Here is a 14696-nt window from a genome sequence, read left to right as displayed (position 1 = left end):
GGTGGTATAACGTCCATCCGCGTGTTATGTATCTGACTGTGCGTTTTATACGTTCATAGACCGTTTATTATTTCTAATGCCTCCTATTTGATGCTTCCAGGGAGTCATGGTCGGTATGGGTCAGAAGGACTCATACGTCGGCGACGAGGCCCAGAGCAAGAGAGGTATCCTGACTCTGAAGTACCCCATCGAGCACGGTATCATCACCAATTGGGATGACATGGAGAAGATCTGGCATCACACCTTCTACAATGAGCTGCGCGTGGCACCCGAGGAGCACCCCACCCTGCTCACTGAAGCCCCCTTGAACCCCAAGGCCAACAGAGAGAAGATGACCCAGATCATGTTTGAGACCTTCAACGTCCCCGCCATGTATGTGGCCATCCAGGCTGTCCTGTCCCTGTACGCTTCCGGCCGTACCACCGGTAAGAATGACAACATTAACATTACATTATTTCATCATTTCATTCATAAGAGCAAAAAAGACCGAACGATAAAGTCTCCCCTCCACTTTTACGCAATTCTCAGACTGATAAATCATATGCGCAGAGTAGACTTAAAGTGACTAATAGTGTTTTTTTAGGCACACTGTATGTGTGCTGTCTGTCTGTCTAATCATCACTTGGCCCTGCCCCCTCTCAGGTATTGTGCTGGATGCTGGTGATGGTGTCACCCACAACGTCCCAGTGTATGAGGGTTATGCCCTGCCCCACGCCATCATGCGTCTTGACCTGGCTGGTCGCGACCTTACCGACTACCTGATGAAGATCCTGACAGAGCGTGGCTACTCCTTCGTTACCACCGGTAAGGACTCATAGCTTCAAGCATAGCTGCCCCCAAAAGTAACCACGTTACTTTATTAATCCCGCGAAAATGCAGGACACTACCCACAATCCGACAAAATATTTCACGTTGCCATAATACTTGATTATGTCTAAACTGGGTCTTAATTGGAGTGTCAGTTCGGTGAAAAATTGTGTACGCTCGGTGATGCTGTTCGACCGATGGACTTTCCCCACTTTAATCCAAACTTGTCCCTCACAGCTGAGCGTGAGATCGTGCGCGACATCAAGGAGAAGCTTTGCTATGTGGCTCTGGACTTCGAGAACGAGATGGCCACCGCCGCCTCCTCCTCCTCCCTGGAGAAGAGCTACGAGCTTCCCGACGGTCAGGTCATCACCATCGGAAACGAGCGTTTCCGTTGCCCTGAGACCCTCTTCCAGCCTTCCTTCATTGGTGCGTAAAGAGGATTGATCGGATTCGCCAACCATTACGTACTTGGATAATCCAATACTTGCCCGTACGCAGCGGTGCTGACTTAACTTTCTCTCTCCGCTCACCAGGAATGGAATCCGCCGGTATCCATGAGACCGCCTACAACAGCATCATGAAGTGCGACATTGACATCCGTAAGGATCTGTACGCCAACAACGTGCTCTCCGGTGGTACCACCATGTACCCTGGTATTGCTGACCGTATGCAGAAGGAGATCACCGCCCTGGCCCCATCCACCATGAAGATCAAGGTATAGCAGACTAACCAACAAATACACACTGAAATTAACGAATTAGGTATAATCATCGAGGATAATGCACTTCAAAAACGTCACTTGTCCCCAGGGGCGTAGGAATGAGTTTAACATTGTGGGGGACACATATCGGAAACCTGACAGATCCGTTAATGGTTTGAACAGAAATATGTCATAAATTAACTACACTGAAAAAATTCACAAATATATTTTATTCTACTAAAAAGATACATTTGTAAATGTAAAGGAAAACACATTTTGAATGGCAGTAATTAACTGATAAATATCAAATCAATTCTTTAATTGCTCAATCATCCCGTTTTTTAGAATAAGAAGCGGTGACAAGACGCTGTGTTGCGCTTTCAAAATAAAATAAAATATTTTTCTCCCCCCGGTATAATTTTTCGGTGGGACAAATGCGCCTGTCTCCAATATTGGAGGGGACACGTCCCCTCCGTCCCCCCCGGTTCCTACGCCCTTGCTTGTCCCTAACAACTCTCTCCCCTCCTCCTCCTCTAGATCATTGCTCCCCCCGAGAGGAAGTACTCCGTCTGGATCGGTGGCTCCATCCTGGCTTCCCTGTCCACCTTCCAGCAGATGTGGATCTCCAAGCAGGAGTACGACGAGGCAGGCCCCTCCATCGTCCACAGGAAGTGCTTCTAAACCCTCAACCTTTTTCTCCATCGTCGTCTCCGTCGTCATCATCATTACCACCACCAACTTTCAGGAGACCAGGCGGGGAGAAGGACCACCCCTTGCGGCACAGCGACACCATGCGGCCAACGGGCTTTCCGTCTGCGCTGTTGACACTCGTCGGCATTTGTTTTATGATTCTAAAATCTGCATATCATGATTGCTGTGTGTTGTCTGTGTTGTTCGGAGAACAAACTGTGAACAAACAACACTGAACCATGCATCCAACCCCCCAAAAAATAATAAAAAAATCTAAACAGCAACATGTCGCCCAGCACATGTGAATGTAAGTGTATATACATGACAATTATTAATTTAATAAAGTCCAATATTTGGTATTTTTCCGCTGTTTTTTAAACTATATTAAAGAGGAGGATCGGTGGGTGGAAGTTGCTAAACATTGGAATTCAAGATATATGGTTGAAAATTCCTCATTTTGCAATTCTGTTGCCTTTTAAATTACAATTGTTATAGGCTAAGCCAAGGTGAAGACCGACATTTAGTATCAAAATAGAAGTAGAATAGGAGTAGGCCTACTAATTATCGACAAAGTTACCTTGGCGACTCATCACTACTGAGCTGAGACGTGTGCATGCTGGCAGCAGTTGACTATAGGGCCAGGCCAATAGACCTAGAATGCTAATCACTAGTCTGTTTATTTGTGAGGCACTAACCTAAAATACTTAAGAGACTATTGGATGATACCATAGGCCTACTTCTCATATAAAAATAATGCGCATGTAGACATCTCTATAGAACATAATTCAACTGTAGGCCAGGCCAGGTGTATTGGGTTTATCATACTGGGTACTGGGTTCAATGGAGTATTAATAGATTGGAAATTCAAACGGGGGGGGGGTAAGAAGGAGAGAAATAGATCCGGCGGTCCGATCACAGCTGATAGCCTGGATGCGGGGTGGGCACCCCAGCACGAGTTAGGCGCTCCAGGAATGTGTCACGGCAGCAGCAGTTCTACTTTTGACCGAGTGGATCATGGCGTGGACATCCGACCCCGAACTCTGTCTCCCCAGTCAGGCTACAAAGGTCCAACTCACAGGCCATCTTTAGACAAATCCCCATGCATGCAAGTCTGCAATCCTGCCCTCGTAGACATATTTGTGCTGCAGGCGTGGATTGACTGGAGCGCAAGTGTAGTGTCCTTGTCAAAAGGTGTGCTAAATTGGGCCGAGACCTAACCATGCTGTTCCCAATTTATATATAAATATCATTTATCTGTGGGATTGGTTTGTATCATAAATACACTTAAGATTCGTGCAAACAACTATTACAATAAAAGAAGAATGCGTCATTATATATGATACGTCCTCCTATAGGCCTACCAATGACCTCATTTTTGATTCGTCTAAATGAGGATGATACAATGATAGCGACAGGGCATGGTAATGAAAGGGTAGTGCCTCATCTGGTCAACGGTTATTAAAACAACAACATGGATGGACTAAGAGCATTAGTCATTTCCCGTGTCTCAGCGAGGGACACCTGTTGAATGCGGCCGGGTGGGTAGCTACGTTAAGAGGGCGGAGCTACGACGTAAAGCCCATATTTGGGCTGCCACACCTCTTCGAATTAACGCCATCTGTTCCACTTTGCGTCGCTGAAATCCGAGCTGCTGTAAGTATTGTATTACTCCCAATTACCTTTTCCAACAGCGATATCTGCTTTTGCGTTGGCAGGCATTGCTCTTTAGTTGTGGGTGTTATGTTATTGTCTTATTGTGAATAGCATTAGCATTTGAAATGTCTAATTCGGATGACTGCTTATAATCCATTAGGCCTTTTTCTACAGTACGCTGTAAATCCCCGACATTCATAACTAGGTAAATGGAGACGCAAAAGACAACTCTAAGGGTAGATTAGTGTGAACAACGTGTTTTATTCGAGGCTTTAATAGGCTGTACGCCTAGAAAATATGACGTCTCAAACCATTTAAAACATGAAAGGGAAGATAAAGTCAGAGCCAAAGGACATGTGGTGTGATATATTACCGTGGAGTCGACATGTAGTTCGTATGTTATTGAATACATACGAAGGAAGAATACATGACACGGAAGTGACGTGCCTCATCGAGCACGCACGCAGCTCTTTTACTATTGGCCTAAAACGTGCAGAGCTTTTCATTTAAATGTCTGGGCGGTGCCGTTTGGCCACGTCCGAGTGCCTTAGTAAATAAACATTGTTACCAGTTAGCGGATTTTTCTCATTTATTTGTAACGCACTGTGGACATATGGTCAACAATGGTTTAGCCTGAATCTTTTTTTTTTTTTTTGCAGAGACGAGAAGGAAGAAGCTCGCGAGGCAAGAGATGGTAACCATGAGGATTCGGACAGAATACATGAAGAAATTTAAAGATCCCAAATGGGAATCCTACTCCAAGTGTTATGAGGAGTTGTTCAGGTACCGGATGGCCCGGAGGCTTTTAGAGCACAGCCACAACCCTTGGTTCTGGAGCGGTTCCGACACCGACTCCGATGTTAGCGAAAGCCCTACGCAGTCGAACAAAAAACCCACAGAAACTGTGACCGCAGGAGACCGACAAGATGCTGAAGAATATGAACAATGTAGCGGAGACGGTAGAATCCGGCAGGGGAGGCACAGGGTAACTCTTCCGGGTAGCACAGAAACGGTTCCAAAGATTCAACTTCCAGAAGAGGTTGAGGATGCGTCTCCTACGACCTCTGCTGCCAACGGTAACTATAAGCGCCATTCAACTTCTGTAACGTATAAAACCGGATTGTGTTTAGCAAACGTCATGTTTGTGAAAGAAAAAAAAAAGTTGCATGCCTTAGTTTCCGATGATGTCCCCGACAATACCGCCTACTCAGCCCTTCCCCACCTCCCTTCTACCCCCTGTTCTCTCAAGGAGGCCAACGTGAGGGTGTGGCCGAGTTAAGACCCCCAGTGGAGGAGGAGAGCGAGGAGCAGAGGGCCAACAGTAGATGTAGTAATCAACCATCAACTCTTGCAAAGCAGCCTGACCAAGGTATCCAAATGCCGAACGACTTACAGCACCTAGCTCTCATGTACTCATCAAAGGCAGAGAGTGAAACTGTGTATATTAACGCCGCCCCTTGGACCAGATTTTTGTATAAAGACTGAGGTCAAATGTCTTTATAAGACACTTTTATCTAAAGTGACATTACACTATCGAACATCAATGACAGTTGTCAGCGGTGAAGGAAATAGATAGTTTTGGAAGCCATATAGATAGACATCATGGCCAACAGTGAACATTCACTATGCTAAAGTGGGCTAGCGTAAAACACGGACGATTTGAATGAACGTCTCAATAGATCAAGAATGTTTGAAGAGTCAGGAATAATTGCAATACAAACACTCCTTTAAAATAATGTTGACAGTAACAAGTGTCAACACACTACTTGACATTTCCTTTTTGTATTTATTTTGCTTCCAGAAAGAGTTTCCCGCCACCCAGAGCGGGGGAAGACCGCCTCCAAGTCTACTAAACCAGCTCAGCGTGTTAAGAGAGTGAGGTCTGCGCCGAAGCACCGGCCTCGGGACGAGGGCATGGAGGGCCGGCATCCCTTCGCCCTGTACGGGCAGGGGGAGCGGGCCGCAGACATGGCTGCCAAGAGGACTCATAATGTGGGCCCTGCGGCCTCCACTGGGGAGGTGAGCTCTCGCTCTCTCGCCTTCCACAGCACTTTCGACTTTCTTTCTTCCTTCATCATCCCCTCTATGTATAAATCGTGTGTGTGTGTGTGTGTGCGTGCATGCGTTATTTATTACCATGCCACCTAATACGAATGTAGCCAAGTCATGTAACAGCATGGACCCTTTGGATAGAAGCTTCCACCAAATCACATAAATTATTGATATGTCTTTATATTCAAGATTCTATATATTCACATGCCGCCCTCTCATTGTCAGATCCATGAGTCAGCACTACGAGCCAAGACCAGGCGGGATGTAGAGCGTCTTCTCCAGACCCAGCGAGTCGAGCAACGAAGAGCGAAATCTGCTGACCTGGACAAGAACAGAACCGGGCCAGAACAGCCGGAGTTCAACCCCTGGCTGACGGAGTACATGAGATGCTTCTCCGCCCGTGCACGGTAGAACAAATGGATGGACCAACAGTGTGGTCCCCAAAGACTAAAACACACACACACACACACACACACACACACACACACACACACACACACACGCACACGCACACGCACACACACGTAAACCAGCATCCTTTGTAGATTTACAGGTTGTCTGTATTAGAAAAATCTAAATTGGCATTGAGTTGCGGTTTTAATTTTCTTAGCTTTTGCACAGTGTGTCTGTCAGACTGCACATCATGTAGGTCTTTGTTTCGTTAGTAGAGTAGTTTAGATAAGAACAAAAGTTTTTCATTCGGGATATCGTGGTTGTGGATGATGGTTTTCTATTTCTGTATATTACAACACACGTAATGTATTTTAATCAATGGTTAAGAACAAAAATGGTTTTCCTCCTGTTATTGTACAGAATGAAATGTATTTGGTTTGAGTTTTTTTTTGTGACCTGAATAATAGTGTTTGTATAGTTTATATAATATGTTACACAATTCTTTTCATCCAAGTAATTTGATATGAAAAGAGGCATTCCATGAGCGCTGATATAGGGTTTCAACAGCTTTGGGACTTTTAACTATACATGCATCACTCCACTTTACAGGTGTTTATTATTAACACCTAATTAATCAACAATTAATCAACAATCGTGAACTGTAAATTCATTGGCATCACACATGCTACCAAGAGACTGTCAACATTCTCTTATTTGACTGGTTTCACAACAAATGGAAACCTACAGATAAATGTACATGATACAAGCTGGCCTACGATAACGTGTAGACCACAAAGTAGCAAGCTAGTGTGCAGGAAAATGTTTGTATTGCTTGGCAACAGTCCAGTCCCAGTCAAGTTGCAGAACATTTTGTGCTGGCGGAGCCGAACAAATGATTAAACAAACAAATCCTAATCTGTGTCGCTAATAACTGTTATCACAAATACACGTCCAGAGTGATTATCCTCGTCACTTGGCTTGCAGGCCTCTATGACTGCCAACAGCCCTCCATCTCATTTGTTATGGCTTAAATCACTTTTGTGTTATGGACACAGAATTGTGAATGGTGTGTACATATTATGTGTGGGTGTAGGCTTGTTTCTGGGATATTCACGTGGTTGAACCAAGAAGCTTGACTTGTCTTTAAACTGGTCTATTAGACTCTACTTAACAGCATTACCAAGACAAGCATGGATCACAACTATTACGCAACAATCAAAACAAATCACTTATGTTCTTAACCTTTTTATCCTAAAATGCCATGGCTGTAATCTACATTTGCAAATGGTGGTCAGCCTTAATAAAATATTGCCAACTGAGTGAGCTTTATAATAAACACATCCTAGATGGACACTTTACCAATGGAGGATCAATGATGCAACTATCAAACGGTGGATGTGGGCTCTTCATGTAGTTAACATTTATGATTTGCAGTCACTTATTTCAAAAAGATATTTTATTATACACAATAAATAAAATCCATGTGATTGGTTATGACAGGGGATAAACATACATACACATCAAGTAAAAGGGTCTGAGAATCCCAGCTGGAAATCAAACCATAACAGTAAAAGTGGTCCAATTTCAGACAAGCACTATTTTTCAAATACATGTTTGCTTTGGAGTGTCCGTGTGATATAAGATAATCAATACTACCAAAATAATTGGCTACATCGTTAAAATATACCAGATAGGAGTGACCCGTTACCATTAGGAAATAACGACATCACACTGAAATTAACAAAAATAAAAGGACTTTACACCGGCTTAAATGGGTTTATAAAAGGAGTTTGTGACTCAAAAGTAATTTTTGAAATAAAGAAGTACTCTCACATTTAATACACTTTAAATCTTCCAATATTTAAAATGCAGCAAGGTGAACCCAGGCGCATGCTGGAGCAGATGGATGATAATATGGCAGCAATCAGAGAGTTTGGAAATTTCGACTCCAAACAACATCCTCTGTTTTTAGGTCACAATGAACGGACACTATGATAATGTGATCATTATTTAAATGATATGGAATGTTGACAGCTCGTAGTGATCAAGTGAAACGATACAACTCTGCTCCCACTGGCACCACGAATATACTTACTTTTTTCTACTTTTTTTTCACAACCGACAGGTTAACTGACTTTGATGGCAGACTGTTATTATTTATGAAACTTTATTTACATCCACATTGACCGTATTTTCTTTCCTTTTCGAGGCTGCCAAAATTATATTTTTTTCCCCAGAGAGGACGTTTTACATAACCGAATGATGAGGACTTAAACAATGGTAATATAAACATGAAGTCAATATACACGTTTGTTTTTTTTACATAAGTCGTAATGGAATACTTTAATATATTCTGTTTGATAAAACATGCGCCAACCTCTTTACAGACTCAATGTACATTTTGCAAGATGCATAGGGGTGGGTGGAGAATGAATGCATTGTGGTGGGTGGAGAATGAACGAGAAAGGTAGGAGTGATGGTGATATTAAGAGCAGAACAAATCATGGTAGCCAATTAACTAAGAGGAAGGAAGCAGGGAAGCTGATTAACATGTAGGGGAAGCGGAATTGATGGGAAAAGCATAACAGAGAAAGACAATAAAAGGGAAATGGGATGGTGACCAATGGTTTGAGAGTAGACTGGTGGACAGATTGCAAGTAGACAAGGGAGTTTTCCTGAAGAAGCTTCGGCACATACTCTACCATACATCAGTAGGATGTAAAAAGATAAGAAAAGATAGATTGGAAAGTTAATAGATTAACATTCATAGCGATAGAGCTTAAGTAACGATTCTGTTTGGTACGAAGGTAGGCGAATGGCTAAACAGGAAGGAGAGTTTAGGAATAGAGATAGATATGGAGACTAACAACCTCGAAGAAGATTGGTGTTTGTTTGAAGAAGAGGCAGTGGGAAAAGATTGGTATATGCATATTGCTAGAGGACTCAGAACATACCAGTAAGATTAGAGTGACAGTAAGAGGAATAAGGTCTATAGAATCCATTTGCAAGAAGAGGAAGGTTAGCCCTTGGTTGATAACAGCAGTTGAGGAAGGGACAAATCCACAGTTTTTCATTGATACACTTCCTGATTAATTGGTTGGGCTTTATCAAACAGCTTGATGGATGGGCTGAGTCAAGGTTGAGCTGAACCATGGATAGAAACCACTGTCAAGTACTGATCCTTGATTTTGAATTAAAATCCACCACTACAAGGACTTACCTAGTACAAAACGGACCAAAGAGGATTCCGTGTCCCCTTCGGCTCCTTCTATGCCTACCAGTGCCTAACCCTGGATGACTACATAATGAAGTGCGGTTTAAAAAAATCAATAACATAACAGACAACAAATGCACTTCCTCATAATGTCCATGTGTTGTGTTTCCATGCATATAATATTACATCACTTTGAGAAAATCTACATAGCTAATTCGACCACTTTTTATAATGAACATGCTCATGTAAAAATGGCTATAATGAGAGCAATGCAGGCCCATGGTAATGGAGCAATGTGTATAAACGGTACAGCAAGAAGCTACATCCAAATGCTTGCCTTTCGTTGTACCTCCATTTCACTCACACCCGCTCTAAAACGACAATTAGGACTTTGAGGCCAGGGGTTAGGGTTCCAGACAACGGCATGGTATAATTAAGTCTTTTCAATGCTCAGGAGATGGCGAACGCCGCAATGGTTAAAAAGGTAAAAGAAAAAAGTCACAAGAATAGTAACCTCAAATCGACATTTTTTTCTCAGGCCATTCTTCTTTTTCTTCTTCCACTGGTCTTTTTCCAACCTAAATAAAAGTATGTACATTTAAAACCACACCTGTGTCCAAACACCCATACAAACAGTTGGCATTCTGTTTGTGACGATCAATAATCAATTGTCAACTACAGCCATAAAACCCAGCCTGCTGCCACCCAAGCTGGTCAATGATCATGAACCAGATAACAATTCCCAGACCTCATCGCCTCAAGGTGTGTTCGAGATGCCTCCTACACCACCCAAATAAGATGCAAATGGGAAATCTCCCAGCTTTCTTGCGACATTCGACCGAGGCACGCCCCTTTTAGGTCGTATCCACTCGGGGTCCTGAAATCCAGCGAGTTCAGCGGGGTTGACGGCTCGACAAACAAAAATGGCTGCGCCCGTAATGAGATATATTTTCTTTGTATTTGTACCACGTTGGTCTGTTCTTCCCCAACTCGTCCTGTAGCAATGCCCACAAAATCAAACGGGAACGCTCTAAGTGCTAAAAGCCCACAACTTGTGTGTGTGGTGTACGACGCATCTCGAACACACCATGATCCCACAAACATACTCCCTAGTGTGTGGTTGTGAGGCCCCACCTGGTGGACGCATCGGCGGGCCCACTAACAGCTGCAGTCCTGGCCCCCCTGAGGCTGCCCACGGCGGGGGGAGCGCAGCTGTCGCAGAGCCGCGTCGCCGTACTGGATCCCGGATCCCATTCGCTCAGGATCCAGCTCCCCTGGAGATGAAGCACAACCAAACCTGGATGAACCCCAGGGGGTAGGATTGGATCCAAACGATACCCATCCCTGGCTATTCATATTTGAACTATGACCATTTACCAAACGATTCTGTTTGGTAAGTAGGTAGGCGAATGGCTAAGCAGCAAGAAGAGTGTACGAATGGAGATAGACATGGAGAACAGCAACAGCGAAGTAGACTGTTGTTTGTGTTTGCAGAAAGAGAGGCAATTTGGAAAAGATGGTATATGCATATTGGTAGAGGACTCAAGAGAACAAACCAGTAGGATGTGTGTGTGTCTGTGTGTAAAATGTACACACAATAATACTGTTTAAAAGGCAGCTAAACCAGTCTTAAGACATATTGGTTCCTAGGAGACTGCAACGCCCACACTGAGAAATGGTTATGCGCTAGGAGCACCATCCATGCTGCTCCACTGGCGGACATTCAGCCTGTGCACCCGACATCCCCCCCCTTCCCCAGGCCTTTTACAGAATCATGACATCTTGCACGTCTACAGGAATTGGAAATGAAAGTGTGATCAGAGCTAGCAACGGAAATCTAATCACTGATCTCTATCAATGATTTCTTCAGAATGGACTCTGTATCATGGAAGTATTGCTGTGTATCATGTAGTGTCAGACTATGACAGCAGAGGAGAGCAGAACAAGTTGCAGGGGGATACACAGGTCAGGTTGTGTTCAGCATTTGTACCTGACTCAATCTTGTTGAGGATTTTCCTTGCACACTGTATAAAAGCCTCCTCAACGTTCTCCCCCGTCAGAGCACTTGTCTCAAGGAACATCAATTCTGAAAAAGAACCACAAACACACAAATGTTATGATCAAACATACACTGTTCCTGTATGAGCAACTACGTATACGGGCCCAATCATTTATTCATATGGGGGACTTTTATTTTTGCCATCGCACAGATAAAGAGGAGTCAGATCCGAACCGTTTTCCTGTGCAAAGCGCGACGCCTCCAGGAACGTGACCTCTCTGTCAGCCTCCAGGTCTTTCTTGTTGCCACAGAGGATAATGACGATGTTTTGACTGGCCAACATCCGGGCATCGCTTAACCATGTGGTTAGAGCGTTGTATGTCTCACGACTGGGAGAGAGGTGAAGGGATGCTTTAATAAAGGAAAAATTTAAATAAAAAGGAGTGCTGCAATGGCTTTAGATGACTCACCTGGTAATATCGTACACCAGTAGGGCCCCCGCTGCTCCTCTGTAGTAACTCCTCGTGACAGACCTGATAAACAGTATACATATTTAAATAGAAAGAACAGACAGACAGACTCCAGTTTTGCAATAATAGTAGCTATATATATTTGATGCAAATATATTTTTGTTAGTAAAGTACTAAGCTGATATGAAAAAATTCTCATGATCAGAAACACGTTTTTGTTTCCTTTCCTTTTATTTTACAGCTTAAAGAATAGTTTCCATGACAAAATAATTGAATCAGGTACCTGAACCTCTCCTGTCCCGCCGTGTCCCAGATTTGTAGTTTGACCATTTTGTTGACTACACTGATTATCTTGGAGCCAAACTCCACTCCGATGGTATGATTCGACTCATCTTTAACTGGAAACAGAACAAATTGTCATTAGGCTAAGAAGATCCAAGACCAACAGCTTGCATTGGTTTAAGGTGTGTAAGACCCCGTTTGGTTGACTTGTCTACAATGTACAATCTTTGTACTTGGTAAGTGCAATAAGTAAAATATTTTGGTTCATTTGTAGTACACAGAGGCAATAGTACAAGAGAAGAGAAATACTGATCATTTGTATTGCATAATGTGCTCTTAAAATAAACGTTATTTCCCTTATTGCAAATATAACCAAATAAATGGCCCATGAACTAACTTGCCACTCACAGGTAGTCTTTGTCTACCCAGCCTGACCTAAACCCGCCTCTTCCCAAATATAAGCTTCAAACACTGATATTTAAGGTAAAGAAACTTATGGTCAATTGAATCCTATTGAGAAAACTTTCTACCAAAAGCATAAGGGCAAGCCTGACTTATTCTTTGTCATAATGGAAGTCTACATCCCAGAATACGTTATACACAGACATACATGCCCCATTTTAGAGAAATAAATTTGCCAGACAAAACATTGCCAGTGTTGACTGTTTCATTGGACATGTAAGATGTAACATCACTATTTTGAGTTATTTGAACAACAACATATTTAGAATTGTACGTAGTACTTATGTATTTCAGACTTACATCTCTTCTCTATGAACTGGTGCAGCAGGCAGGATTTGCCTGTTCCAGCATTCCCAATTACCAAGAACTTAAACAGGAAATCTGAAGAGGGAACACGAAGTGTTATAAGTTGCGTGTGTGTATGAGTAACCGAACCGTTGTACAGAATCAGGAATTGGATTGAACAATGCCAGCTATTGAAGTGTGCCCCATCATCAGTGAAGTGTTTTGCTTCTCGAAGTTTAGAAAGAAAAACACGGAAGTCTTTAATAATATTACTACGAAAATAGTACGCTGGCAAGGGAGGCGTTATAAACTTGCAAAACAAGCATTAATCGCGACAAAGAATAAGAAAATGTTTCGCCAAACCACAATGTTAGATACAAAACAAACAAAACTATTGATTCCTTCCAAAGTAACGTTACCTACGGAACAATCCATTTGATACCTCCATCCACACCATTATGATCACATCATCTCAATTTCGACAAACGAATGAAGTAGGCAAATCTCTCTTGTATTAAGGTTCATTTCTCAAGTCTTCCAATTCCAGAAAATGTCAGAAAAACAATAATGTTTCAATAGATATAGCAATTAGCAGACTGACAGCTGCTAGCTTTAAGCCCCGGCTAGCTGTCAATAAGGTGTAGCAAGGAAAACCTTGTGGATACACCTGCTCCATCCCTTTGCCCCTCGATGGAGAATGATGGATCATTAATCAACGAGGCTCTTACCGTAAGTCTCTGACATAGCCAGGGTGGCGTTATCACACAAAAAACGGATTTTCTCAGAACAAGTTTAGGGAATAGAGGAATAAGATACTGACAAATGGGTGTAATGGGACGATAGGTTGGACCAGGGTTACAACTACGGATTTGCTAGATTGTCCTTCCGAGGTTCCGTAGTTTTGCTTTTCGCAGTAAAGGCCTCTTCCATAAAATAACAAATGTTTTTCACCGACGTTGTTTTGTTGGACACTTATAGTTCTTCGAAAACTAGGCCAACATATTTAACAAGTTAAATATAATTTCGAAAATATACATTTAGTGGCTTCACTAAATAATTAAAAAGTCTTATATTTTACTTTCTCTGATGAGTTAATATCGCAACACTTTGATGTACCCTACAAGGATCCTAAACCCTCTAGATTGAATCATATATTCATGTCTCTCATCTGAAATTAAAAGCTCTTGCGTCGCAGGATTAAATATTAAACCAAAAGCCTCTTCTTTTCCTTATTTTATTTTAACAATTCGGAAAAATAATTACTCTGTCAAATGTGTGGGTTCGGTAGACACTTGAAAACAGAACGTCAGGTTTTCTTACGGCACGTTGCATCTGAATGTAAATGTATAAGAAACCCTGTGTTTATGTGGATTTGGTGGCAGGGCCTTGAAGCGGCATGACTGGTTATACACCTACACGCATCACAACACTTGCACTTTCACCCTGATGTGGCCCAAGGCGTCCCTCTGCAGTCTGCACAGAGCCAGTGTTGTTACCGCCAAGTTCTCCATCCAGATTCTTGCCATTTTTGTTTCTCTTCTCTTGATGCTGGAACTGTTCACCCAGCTCCGTCCAGTCTGCTCACAGTGGTCCCTCAAACTCTTTAGAAAGCACCTGAAGAAGAGATTTTCTGGGGAGGAGAAGCACCTGCCCAAATCTTTTAATGGATGTCTGTTATTACGATAG

At 42.8% G+C, this 14696-nt stretch overlaps 3 protein-coding genes across 3 annotated transcripts in view; 2 read left to right on the top strand and 1 right to left on the bottom strand.

The window, feature by feature from the left end:
* Nucleotides 1–2542, top strand: part of acta1b (actin alpha 1, skeletal muscle b) — a 4036-nt gene extending 1494 nt beyond the window's left edge. Inside the window, exons 3-7 of the mRNA XM_079737101.1 lie at nt 101–425; nt 643–804; nt 1045–1236; nt 1344–1525; nt 2048–2542. Coding sequence (XP_079593227.1) covers nt 101–425; nt 643–804; nt 1045–1236; nt 1344–1525; nt 2048–2191 — 1005 coding nt within the window. The 3' untranslated portion in view covers nt 2192–2542. The remainder of the gene's footprint in view (nt 1–100; nt 426–642; nt 805–1044; nt 1237–1343; nt 1526–2047) is intronic.
* A 1238-nt stretch (nt 2543–3780) lies between these two features.
* On the top strand, nt 3781–7604 carry ccsapb (centriole, cilia and spindle-associated protein b). The gene is made up of 5 exons (XM_079736749.1): nt 3781–3853; nt 4513–4929; nt 5103–5222; nt 5655–5872; nt 6131–7604. Exons 2-5 carry the CDS (start codon nt 4545–4547, stop codon nt 6314–6316), a joined length of 909 nt encoding a protein of 302 aa, XP_079592875.1. The 5' UTR covers nt 3781–3853; nt 4513–4544; the 3' UTR covers nt 6317–7604.
* Nucleotides 7605–7742: 138 nt separating this feature from the next.
* rab4a (RAB4a, member RAS oncogene family) lies at nt 7743–13865 on the bottom strand. The gene is made up of 8 exons (XM_079736750.1): nt 13739–13865; nt 13026–13106; nt 12265–12379; nt 11982–12044; nt 11746–11900; nt 11503–11598; nt 10647–10786; nt 7743–10090 (listed from the first exon to the last, which is right to left on the bottom strand). The coding sequence occupies exons 1-7, from the start codon at nt 13752–13754 to the stop codon at nt 10671–10673; spliced, it is 642 nt and encodes a 213-aa protein (XP_079592876.1). The 5' UTR covers nt 13755–13865; the 3' UTR covers nt 7743–10090; nt 10647–10670.
* Nucleotides 13866–14696: the final 831 nt, after the last annotated feature.

This window comes from Pollachius pollachius (genome assembly GCF_949987615.1).
Source record: "Pollachius pollachius genome assembly, chromosome: 5".
NCBI lineage: Eukaryota > Metazoa > Chordata > Actinopteri > Gadiformes > Gadidae > Pollachius > Pollachius pollachius.
Note: the sequence above shows the minus strand (reverse complement) of the source record. Positions and strands in the feature narration are given on the sequence as shown.

What these genes read in the sequence shown, in the direction of transcription:
- rab4a (XM_079736750.1), bottom strand. An exon ending in CCAGTTCATAGAGAAGAGAT is followed by an intron (nt 12,380 to 13,025) that starts GTAAGTCTGAAA and finishes TTCTGTTTCCAG; the next exon opens with TTAAAGATGAGTCGAATCAT. An exon ending in GCGGGACAGGAGAGGTTCAG is followed by an intron (nt 12,045 to 12,264) that starts GTACCTGATTCA and finishes ACTGTTTATCAG; the next exon opens with GTCTGTCACGAGGAGTTACT.
- ccsapb (XM_079736749.1), top strand. Translation starts at nt 4,545, where the DNA reads ATGGTAACCATGAGGATTCGGACAGAATACATGAAGAAATTTAAAGAT. An exon ending in TACGACCTCTGCTGCCAACG is followed by an intron (nt 4,930 to 5,102) that starts GTAACTATAAGC and finishes TGTTCTCTCAAG; the next exon opens with GAGGCCAACGTGAGGGTGTG. An exon ending in TGCAAAGCAGCCTGACCAAG is followed by an intron (nt 5,223 to 5,654) that starts GTATCCAAATGC and finishes TTTTGCTTCCAG; the next exon opens with AAAGAGTTTCCCGCCACCCA.